Here is a 12,382-nt window from a genome sequence, read left to right on the forward strand (position 1 = left end):
CCTTTCCCCTTTTCCCTTTTCTTCTCTCTCCTTCTCTCCCTCTCCCCTTTTCTTACTCCCATTGTGATTAAAACCACCATAAACTCCGTTCTGACTTGAGTGTTTCATTTTAGGAATTTCATAAGTAAATTCCTTGGTGACCATAAAATAATATTATAACAAACTTTAAAGGTGATATTTTCACCACAACATTTCCCAAAGCACAGAAGAATTATGATCTACATTGGCAAAGAGAAATAGCCACCCTGATAGACAGGCAATCCTGGAAGCACATTTTCTTTTCTTGGATGGAATTATGATCAAAGATGGCGGTGACTCCTCCTCTTTTAGTCTTAAAGGCTTGATTGGCCCCAAGGTCTGCTGGCAGTGTGCTCCATCCTGGCCTCCAGACTTACCTGCTGTGTCCTTGGAACCTAGAGGAAGCTTTAAGTTCCTCCTTCATGAAATTAGCTGCTTTTTGCTAGTCCTCATTTGCACCCATTCAAAATGGAAAGCCTCCCAGAGTTCTCCTGATGCTGAAACAACTTGACTTTTAAATGAGAATTAAAATGACTGACCAGACAAAAGTGAATGTGATAGCTATTTCAGGGATACCATTAGAATATGCCAAAGACCTTTGAATTTGAAACCCAAGAGCTATTTTTCTTCAAATTTTGGCAACAGAGTCAAAGCACACAGTATGCGGTTTCCTTATAAAGATGTTAGTTATTAAAAGAAACTAACAATAACCCTCCCTCTGTGCCCAGAGACCTGAATCCAACGATTGAGATTGGTTGTCACTATAGAAAAAATAATCACATATTCCAAAATGCGTATTATAAGGCTGTGCCTGAATGAAAGTAACTTTATACAATTCTTCAAATAATATCTCATTATTACTACTTAAAGAGTTCCTAGCACATCAGCATTTTGTTTATCTCTGAAAATAAAAATGAATGTTTCTAAAAATGGATTTTCATATCCACAGGTTTTAATGACTCAGTGGAGTTCATAGGAAAGGGTGGAGGGTAAAGGGTGGATGCTTTCAAAATCATGTTCTATAAAAATATAAAATGCAGAGAGATGTTAGCCTACATCCCTCCCCAAAAGCATTCATTTTGGACCATGAAAACTTGGAATAGAAATAATTTCACAAAATCTCATTTTGTCTTCTTTACAAAGCTCAATATCAACACTCCTAAATACAATCTTATAAAATGATACCAAAAAAAAAAGTTTCCATAGATGCTCAGTCAGTCCATGGAGAGATTTTTTTTGCCAAAGTGACACTTCCAAGCTTTTCCTTTAATGACCAGTGATGTTCCTTATGTAAACAGGAGATAGCCATTGTTCAGCTGGGGCAGGTGCTACAAAGGATGATTCCAAAAGTATATGAAGGAACATGTTATTCAGTGTTTGTTCTCCATTCCTTCCCTTCTCCTTGGCTCAACTTCTCCTTCCCAATCTCTGACACTTTCTCTTTCTAAACAGTGAACAGCAAAAGCCTTTCTAGAAATTAGCAATGAACTTTTAAAATTCAATAAAAATCACATTCTCAGGAACCTGTGAGAGAGGGAGGCCTTTGGCCACACCTTAGAGCTATAGACATGATCCTGGAGATGGACACACCTGAAATTATATTACTGCCGCCTTTCCTAGGGGTGGAATGCTTATCAAGGAAGTCATCTACAAGAAGCAAAATGGCAAAATGGCTGAGCACCAGTTGATATTTATGTGAAGGAAGGACAGAGGAAGGGAGGTGAAGAAGAAAAAGCAAGAAAGATGGGCTGGTAACAATTTACATGATCAATAAATAAATTATGGGAGGGTTTTATAAAGTAATATCATTCTCACTCTTTGTGGTTGTGCAAATTATTCATATTTAGTTGTTTCCATAGAAAACTCAGGAAAAAGACAAAGCAGCATTTAACTCCAAGGCAATTGAGTCCCCTCCCTCCCCAAATACACACACACACACACACATACACAATACACACACATATATATGTATCTATAAATCTATAGATATTTCTTGTAATACACAGCCTTATTTTCAATTATCATTAAGAATGAGGAAACAGAGGCAACTTCTGGAGCCAAACAGTTCATCCACTATACAGATAAAGCAGGAAAGGACTAGTTTCCTTTTAAAGGGAAAAAAAATCCCATAAAACCAAGAAAGATCTAGCAACTGCTACAATATACACATACCCTCCTCTCCCTTTCCCCCCCCAAATGATGCCCCCCCCCATTCTATTCAACCTATGTGACACAGGATTGGCAAGAGGCAATACATAAATGCAATTTAAATAACACAACAGAGACCTTTGGGCATGAAAAAATACAACATTTCCCCCCTTGTTTTTAATTTGCATTTTTCCTTTTATTTAATTTTGCTTTAGCAATGCATATTCTGTTCACTCAAAAGGTGCAAGGAGGCGGGGGTTTAACTTGGCTAATGAAAAAACAAGCAGAGATGAATTTTCTGGTTTCTTGAACAACCCAAACCCAGGACAGCTTAAAAAGACATAGCTGGAAAGACAGCACTCTCATGTACATAGCCACCTCCAGGGACCTTTGGCTACTTTGAGAGAGCTATCTATTAAGAGAAGGGCCTCTTGGGGACTTAAGTGATGGGTTATAATCATTGTAGTTGGATCAAAACAGCTCCAACCAAGAGGGTGGTGAAAAGAAGGCACAGATCATTACAAAGACCAGATTATCTTTTTTTTTTTTAAATACACTATTATACATAAGTGAAAATTTCTCTCCAAAGTGATAAGTTTGTCTGGGGCATAAAATTGCATATGTAAGAGAATCCTAAACTATAAGACAAAAATGAAAATTAGGCTGTTTTCTATACAAAGCAAAAAGAACAGTAAACATTCATTCCTAACTATATGTAGTACAAACATTATAGGAATTTGTGACAAAAGACAATTAAAAAAATAATAAAATTATAAAGCTTGTAAACCAATAATCTGAAATACATTTTATTTATGGAAAATATCATCAAAATAGTACCACTATGGACTAAACTGCCTGAGTTTTCATTTCACTTGTGGTCTTGAAGTAGAGAAGCTGTTAGCACAATCCATTCAATTTAAAGTCACAACCACACCACAGGGGAAGTCCTTCCTCTTGGATGGAATTTTGTGTTGTGCTATTCAAGACATTTGTGCTAATCCTTCAAACAGGGAAATGTTGAGGCAAACCTTAAATCATTTGGCACAAAGTTATTTTGGCTGGGGCAGAAATCTGAGACTCAGATTCATGATGAATATAATGTAACATTTCATCTACCAAGGATTCACTTTGATTGAAGAACTTTCTTTATATCATTAACTTCCATCTACCAAAAAAAAAAAAAGGAACCAAATTAATTGTGTGAAACTGAAGTCTCAGTTAAAAGTTAGACACGATTGAAATGACTGAATAGCATCATATACAGTCCGCATTTTTGTTGTTCAGCTGTTTTAGTCAAGTCCAACTCCTCATGACTCCATTTGAGGTTTTCGTGGCAGAATACTGAAGTTGTTTGCCATTTCCTTCTTTAGCTCATTTTATAGAAGGAGAAACCGAGGCAAACAGAGTTAAATGACTCACCCACAGGGTCAAATAGCCAGTCTGTGTCTGAAGTCAGATTTGAACTTGAGAAGACAAGTCTTCCTCACTCCAGGCTTGGAATTCTATCCACTGTACCACCTCGCTGCTTATATGTATATGTTTATTTCATTAACTTCTACCTACATATATATTTCACACTTTTATAGATTATTATTTATAATCAGATTATAATTTATATTGTATTAATTTATATTATATATTTAAATGATTTACATTAATTATATTATATTATAATTTATATATTCAGCACTAGAAAAATGAGTAAATGGCCAATTTCATATTTTTTATTCGTTGACTATTCCCTTGCATTCATTGCTAGATTGAGGTTTTTATAAGCATTCTGAGATACTACAAAAGAGAGAGAGAATCTGTCCATACTAATGAATGCAACCACTTAGGGTCATTCTTCTGTTCAACTCTCTCACTATGGTGTGTTTGTAGCATGCACTGCAACGGAGGATGTTGGGCTTAGCAGTGACTGTGACTGGTTCCCGAGGGTGTCAACTCCCCACACATTTTTCCCACTGATTTCCTTTTCACTTTTAAATTAGCCTGGTACTTAGTACTTAGTACTTAGCAGAAACCTCACTTGCAACAAAGTTCATGAAGAGTTTGTATTTTTCTCTTAGAATTCCGTATGCTCTCTGCTCAGATTATTTTACGATTTCAAAATTAACCAGGAGAGGGCAACATTACTGGAGGGGCTGAATAATTCTAGCTTAATTCAGCAAAGGAAAAAAAAATTTAAACATGGATGGACATATCCCTGGAAAGAAACCACCAAATTATAATGGGGATTTCCCAATGCAAAACCTTCTTATAGTGACTTCTTGTAGGACATCACCTGAAAACTGAGAACTTTTTTTTTTAAAACTAGGTCTCACTATCTTACCCTAGGTTGGAAGGCCAATGGCATTTCATCGGTCCAATACTACTGCTGATTGGCACAGACCCTTTGATTCACCACATTTACAACTTTGGCTGGCTCGCTTCTCCTTAGGTAGCTTGGGGGATTCCAAGTTCTCAGAAGGTCACCATACAGGTGCCAGATTTAGTGTGGACATAGAGTTGACTTTAGTCCACTGAAGCTCAGAACTTCTAACCTCAAACAATCCACCAATTAGGGATTTATAGGCCTATATATATATATGCCCCGCAACAAGGGAGAACTCTTCGCAGAAAAAGAACCATCCTAAGAGATCACTAAAATGAATTTCAAATGAGGCATCAGAGTTTTGGGGGGTGTTTTGTTGCTTCTTCTAAGTTGTTTTTTTCCCCCATGATTTATTCATTTCTGAGGAAAGGAATTCTATAATTCTATATTAATCTTTAAAATTTGGTATCTGTAAAGGGAAAAAATAGTTTAAAGAGAAAGAATAAAGTCTTTTCAAATAAAAATCTTGGGACCAGTATTTATCTAAAACTCACGGAATTTTAGGTCTGGAAGAGACCCTCAAAATAACCCAGCTTCCCTCACTTTATAAATGAAGAAACTTAGCCTAAAAGATGTTAAATGATTTGCTCAAGATCACACAGCAACAGATGAACTTAGAACCTGGGTTACCTGGCTCCCAGTCCACTATGCTTTCCACTTCCCCAAAAATGTCCCTAAAGTTCATGCACAGAACGTATGGCCACGCACCTGTAATCGAAGACGTATTTTCTTTTCTTCATCCAATTCAGACAATAATTGCTTAATTTCTCGTCTGAAAGCAGAAAAGAAATAGAATTGCTTCTAGAATCTGGATTGGTTAGGGGAAAATTTCCTTTTGTCCTGGAACCTTTTTATTCTAATTTATAATATTTTGTGAAGAAATGATACATTTTATTTTCCTTGGATAAGTTTAAATTATATAGTTGAGGGTAACTTCCTATATACCCTTGTAATGTACCTGTGAAACCAACATATTTACCAAACTGCCAATTCAACATTAACAAAAATATCATGCTTATTTGGGAAGATATGTAGTTTTACAGATATATGCTTTATTCTCATAGTTTTTAATAAAAAAAGTTTTATTGGGGGTATTTCATTGATCACTACATGGTCCATTTTAAAACATAGGTATTAGCATAAGAATATTTTAGTCTAAAAGCTATTCTCTAATTTGATAAGTAGTCAAATTAGGCAATCTTTGAAAAAATAAATCCAACTGACTAAAAGCTCATAAAAAATTCGATTACAGATACAATTTAAAATAAGCACAAGTTTCTACCCCCAAACAAGTTGTCAAACATAACACAATCCAATCAGTGTTGGCATAGATATGGTAAAATGAGGCCACCAGATACTTTCCAGTCTTTTAGGAATGTAATCTGGAGTTATGCAATGAGAGTTACAAAAATGTGTGTGCTCTTTCACTCATTATCATAGTTTCCATCACTAGAAACAAGCCTCAATGTTATTAAAAAATGGGGGGGGGGGTTGGTTCATATCTATAACAAAAATATTTTAATTGGGAAATGGCTAAGCATATCAATTAATAGAATATTATTGAGCCATAAGAAAAGGTGAGCATGAAAAAGTCAGAGAAAGAGAACTGATACAGAGAATAAAGAGCAGAACAAAAAAACCCTGTCTATCCACACAAACCCTAATATATATATATATGAAGACCATGGATTTAAAGACAATGGCAGCAGTGAAGTCACCTCATTTTTGTTGTTGTTTTCAGTTGTGTCTGACTCTGGGATTCCATTTGGGGTTTTCTTGGCAATGATAGTGGAGTGGTTTGTTATTTCTTTTTCCAGTTCATTTTACAAATGAGGAGACTGAGGCAAACAGGATTAAGTGACTTGCCCAGGGTCACAGAGCTGGTAAAGCCAGTTTAGAACTCAGAAGATGAGTCTTCTTGACTCCAGGTCCTGCATTCTATCCACTGTGCCACCCATTTGCTCCAATTCACATTATTGGTACTCCTTTAGCAAAGTCAATATACACATCTTTTGGGGGTAGGTTTAGCAACCAGGAAATAACAAGACTCATAGATATATGTGCAATGATTTATGTGTATATATGTTTTTTTCTTACGTGCTATGTTTGCTTATATTCTTTTTTCAAAATCCTTATTCATAGTCTAATATATATATTTGTCAATAAAAGCCAAAATCAAATATATATTTTCAAAAAAGAGATAAAGATAGTAATAGATTCTGTGAGGACACAGAACAATTTTTTTTCTCATAAAACTATGGACCTAATCCAGATGGCATAATCTCAGTTGGCTATGAGGATTTACAATTGTTTTAGGAGCTAAAGTGCGCTGGGCATTTGTCTTATTCAGCTGTGCTTAGTAAGTCAGCCTATACAAGAATTATGGCTCCCCAAGCATGGGATTCCTTTTAGTGGCACTACACATTTGAACATCCACAGTGTCTATCTTGATACTATTTTACTAGATTGTAAGCTCCTTGAGGGGAAAGACCATTTTGACCTCTTTTTTATCCCCAGCACAGTTCCTAGTATATAATAGGTGCTTAATAAGTTATTTTAATTATGTATATAATTAATAACACTTAATTACAACTCTTCTGTCACTATTCAACAAATTAGTTGATTTTGCATATAATCACATATATAGTTCAGGAATTCATTCACTCTTGCATCCTGGAACCCCTCACTTCCTTCATGGGTCAGCTCACATACTACCATAGCATTTTCTGATCCCTCTAATTGTTAGTTCTCTCATTCTTCAAATAATTTTGTATTTTCTTGTCTCTATTCATATTATGTCCCCTCAGTAAAACATTAGCTCTGTAAGGGTAGGCATTGTATTTTCATTCTTCTCTTTGTATCTCTAACAACCTGTATTGCCTTTTACATAGAAGTATTTAAAAATATGGTACTTGTTGAATTGGAATAAAAAGGTGTTAACCATTTACTGGGTGCCCTATATTTAAGATGTTGTGGTTCATTCATTTTAGTCATGTCAGACTCTTCATGAGCTCATCTGGGAATTTCTTGGCAAAGAAACTGGACTGGTTTGTCATTTCCTTCTCTTGCCCTTGTTTTTTATTTTTTTACAAATGAGGAAACTGAGGTAAACAGGATTGAGTGATGTTCCCAGGAAGCAAAGGTTATAAGTGTACTTGGGCACATTTCAATTCAGGAAGATGAGTCTTCCTGATGCTAAGTCTGTCATTCTTTCCACTGTACCACCTAGCTTCCCCCAATGTTATATTAAAAAACACACACACAAAAGGTAAGAAATGAAATAACTATCCTCAAAAAGGTTAGAAAGATGAGACAAACATTTAAGAAATATCTAGGGGGCCACTAGGTGGTTTAGGCAATAGAGATCCAGGCTTGGAGATGGAAGGTATTGGGTTCAAATATGGCCTTAGATACTTCTTAGCTCTGTGATCCTAAGTAAGCCCCCATTGCCTAGCCCTGACCGCTCTTCTTGGAACCAATTCACAGTATTGATCCTGAGACAGAAGGTAAAGGTTAAAAAAAATACTTAGTAAGGAACACGACATAGCTAGGACTATGGAACAAAAACGAGAGAGAAGTATTAAGTTTTTTGTTTTTTTCTTAAATGCTTGTTGGAAGAGATTGAATATCATTCCAGGTCTTGATGGATGTATGATCACTGCCTCATAGAGGAAAAAACACTCCAGAGAGAAAGAATGACAAGAAAAAGCAAGAACGATATAAGATATGAAAAAAGGGATAGAAAAGAGTAAGATCTGGCCATTGTAAAGAGTTTGACAGGCAATATGGACCCAGGAAATTGATGATGAACCCTGAAGGATGAGGAAATTTGGACTGAAGAGAGAGAGCCACTGTGGGTTCTTGAATATACAGAGAAAAATAGCAGCTGTGGAAGATTATTCTGGAATTGTGTTTAATATTCATTGCAGTAGGGAGGTAACTACAGGCAGGGAAATCATGTGCTGTTGTTTCCTACTATGTATGTCTTGTTTCTCCAATTAGATTGTAAATTCATTGAAGGAACAGATAATGCCTTAATATTTATTAATTATCCCTTATAGTACTAACATAAAAATTATGCCACATGTGAAAAATAGACTCGAATACAGGACTACAATCCCCATGAGCCTTTGCTCCACTTCCCCAGAATGCCTTGTAATCTCACCGGGGCCGAGATCGAGAAGATATTTAAGCAAAGGCTTTTGAAGGGCTCGGCTTTTTTTTTGGACTGCCTTTTGGAGCAGAGGCGTCTCTTCCATGATGTGAGGTTATTTTGTCTAGGCCTCTGGCCTAGGCACATGTTTCTTACTTGTATATTCTTAATCTTTAAACTTTAATAAACCTCTAAAAAATATATATTCCTTGCAGAGAGAAACTAATTTCTACCTGCCTCAGTCTCCCCCTCTCCCCTAAATTTTAATCTTTACAGATGGCGACCTAATGGGAAAAGAACTCAGTCTTCTGATTTCTTTTCTGATCTTAAATTCAGTTTTAATAGCTAGTACCTAGAAATTTTTTTTGAGCCATATCTCTCTGGCCAAGGTTTTCTACCCTCGCAAAGCTGCTACAGGCTCCGGACCTGCCCCGCCGCTTCCTGCCTCCAGCCTGCAGCCCTGATCGTCCTCACCTGGTACCTGGTCCCGGCCTTGCCCACCCCCGCAGCGGCTCCAGCTCCCAGCCCGACCCACCCCGGCAGTCTGTCTCTCACCCATCTGGCTTCCGACCCAGCCGGCTCATCACCCAGATCCTTGGAGCAGATCGCTGAGGACTCATTGCGACCAGCTGGTAACAGTATTGGCCACGTGGGCAGAGGGGAGAGACCAGAGGGAAAGGAGACCGGGCAATTTTCCCTTAGGCTAAGCCTCCACGTGGCTGGGGGTATTGGCCACAGGGGCATCAGAGAGGGGAAAGACAGAAAAGACTAAAGAGAAGAAACAGATCTTTTCAAACAGAAACTTAATAGCAATGGGCTGTTTAAAAGGATTTTTGACTCTTCTGGCAGTTTCATTGATTTTACCTGCCTGTCTGGGAGCAGACTCAGCCCAAAGATTCAACTTTAACTTTGGGGAGGAAAATGGGTGGCCCAGCGAACTGGAAGCCAGGCCCAGAGACGGGAGGTCTCTAGTTAAAATCTGGCCTCCGATGCTTCCCAGCTATGGGGCCCTGGACGGATCCCTTGAACCCCATAGCCTAGCCTTTACTACTCTACCTTCGGACAATAGACATTTAAATGGATAAATAAAAACAAACAAACAAAAAAAAAACCCAAGGAACTTTGAAGAGACTAAAGGCTACATTCTAAGGCATTTCAGACTCCAATGGTTTATAAAAAAAATCTCTGTATTCTATTGCATTGTTTTGTTTAAGGTTTAACTTTGTGATTTTAAGTTCATATATTACTGGATTCAATATTATTCTGCTTGAACTGAAGGTTGATTGAATTTATTTTGAATGTACTGAATTTTGAAATTCTGTTGTTTTTCCCCTATAATTGTGTTGAACAAATATTGTGAATAAGCCCATATATGAAAAAACAGCTTTTTTCTATTTTGCTGAGGATAGATGGACTCCAGAACTGGTTATAATTGTATTAACAACCTTTGGGATTTTAATGTGCTAAATACCTCAAATGATTTGATTTTAAGGGTTTTTTAAATATGAGTTTTGGAATTTTTTTTAACAGTCTGGTTATTTTTGCCTGCCCCTACCACAAGGTAAGGCCCATTCTAGTAGCTGAAGTGAAATGTATTTTATAACCCCCAACCTTCCCACATGTGAATGGAAGTTGGGCAGTTAATTTCAGGGCATTTGTACCCTTGGGAAAAGCCTCCAAGAACAAGGAGCACCCCTTTATTTATGCTCTTCAGCTCACTATTTTACTTCTACCAGAATGATATATAGATTTCTTGATTATGTTCTTAACCCAAGATGAGTTTTACTTTGTTTAAAAAATATGTTTAAATACCAAGGTTGAAAGATTGCTACATTTGTAAAAATTGTGACAAATGTCCATCAATTCATAGGTTTTAAAAATGTCATACAGCAACTTATGTGAAATATGAAAGTGTGTTTGTTTGCTATTGTAATTAATTGGGCTATTGAGAATTTTGGGGATTTTGATATCTACATATTTGTACTACTGTATTTTTAAAGATGAAAAAATTGTTAACCTTGTTCAATTCATTTGCCTTCTACTCACAGTGATCATGGCCAGATACAAAGAGGAAATGGATCTCATTTTTTGGTGAGAAAGCCTTGCATATCTCTTGCCAATTGATTCATATACCTCATACCTCAGCCATGCATCCCTAACTGATTCTGAATCTTTCAATCACCCACAACACGGGGGAATGTAAAAATATCATTATTTAAATTGCAAAGTTTAAATTCCTTTTGAGAAGAATTTTAGGTAAAGAAGATGCTACCTCTCTGAATCCAGAACTGAACTGTTGGAGAAGCCACCATGAAGAAGCCTCCAGACCACAAGTTGCACAAAATTGAACTTTGGGTGTGGTTGATTGAACATTTATTTGTATGTATACTTTTATGCCAAAGGGGACTGCCCCCTAACGGCTTTTTGTCAATGTGTTCAGAAATTATTGGTTTTATTCTTTTTTCTCTTATCCTCACACTATTGTAATCTTTTAAGTTGATTTTGTTTTCATGATCCTTTGGAAAAAAATTAATTTTTTTGCAAATGATCACACGGGGGAATGTGAAAAATAGACTCGAATACAGGACTACAATCCCCATGAGCCTTTGCTCCACTTCCCCAGAATGCCTTGTAATCTCACCGGGGCCGAGATCGAGAAGATATTTAAGCAAAGGCTTTTGAAGGGCTCGGCTTTTTTTTTGGACTGCCTTTTGGAGCAGAGGCGTCTCTTCCATGATGTGAGGTTATTTTGTCTAGGCCTCTGGCCTAGGCACATGTTTCTTACTTGTATATTCTTAATCTTTAAACTTTAATAAACCTCTAAAAAATATATATTCCTTGCAGAGAGAAACTAATTTCTACCTGCCTCAGTCTCCCCCTCTCCCCTAAATTTTAATCTTTACACACATAGAGTAGGCACTTAATAAAAGCTTTCTGATGACTTCAAAATTAGTTAAGACATTTATGTGCCACCCCTCTCTCCATAATGTTGTTGTCTCAACCTCTGAACCAGGAAAGCTGAGAGGATACGAAGGAAAGTCCTAGAGATTGCCTATGCTATAGAAAGACTGTCTTAGCATTGGTTTTTGTTGCTCTCTGTAATCCCCAGAGGCTGGTGGGGCTTCCACTATCCCATAATCATCAAATACAGAATGGAATAGACCCCAGAGACTTATCATCATCGCTATATGATGGCTCCCCGCCACCCTGCCACTTGCAAGTCTGGGTCCATTCTGAGAACTCCCCAATCTGGAAGTAGAGAGAGTTTAGGAAGACTTGGTTTGGGGTAACATTTCCTGTGAACCCCCACTTCTCAACCTGAGCCTATGTGATAGCCCTTAGCAGGGTCATCAAAATAGCAGAGATTGTCTGGGCATCATCTGGTCTAAAATTTGACTTTCTAGTGAGATGATAGTAGACCATAGCGAGTGCCTCTTTCCATCTCCATTCAAGGTAACCTTGTAGATATTTAAGAAATTTTGGATGTACCACATGGCTACCCAATTTGAGTTCTTTACCTAATTTAAATTCGGACTGAAATGCAGTGATCTCGGACAGTCCTGAAGGACATATGATGGAGAATGCTAGCCACCTCCAGAGAAAGAACTGTTGGAGTCGTCTTTCACATCTGTGTATCTTTGGTTATATATGAGTGTGTTCTTACAATAATGGCCAATACGGAAGTGTGT

General features: G+C 37.2%; 1 protein-coding gene across 11 annotated transcripts in view; it reads right to left on the minus strand.

Moving 5' to 3' along the window:
* Window positions 1-2,340: 2,340 nt before the first annotated feature.
* Window positions 2,341-12,382, minus strand: part of SH3KBP1 (SH3 domain containing kinase binding protein 1) — a 505,965-nt gene continuing 495,923 nt past the window's right edge. For all 11 annotated transcript variants that reach the window (XM_056793311.1, XM_056793309.1, XM_007493470.3 and 8 more), the window contains 2 exons: window positions 5,249-5,312; window positions 2,341-3,331 (listed from right to left, as the gene is read on the minus strand). In XM_056793311.1, the coding sequence (XP_056649289.1) occupies window positions 3,290-3,331; window positions 5,249-5,312 (106 nt within the window). In that variant the 3' untranslated portion in view covers window positions 2,341-3,289. The remainder of the gene's footprint in view (window positions 3,332-5,248; window positions 5,313-12,382) is intronic.

This window comes from Monodelphis domestica, chromosome 4 (assembly GCF_027887165.1).
Source record: "Monodelphis domestica isolate mMonDom1 chromosome 4, mMonDom1.pri, whole genome shotgun sequence".
Taxonomy (NCBI): domain Eukaryota; kingdom Metazoa; phylum Chordata; class Mammalia; order Didelphimorphia; family Didelphidae; genus Monodelphis; species Monodelphis domestica.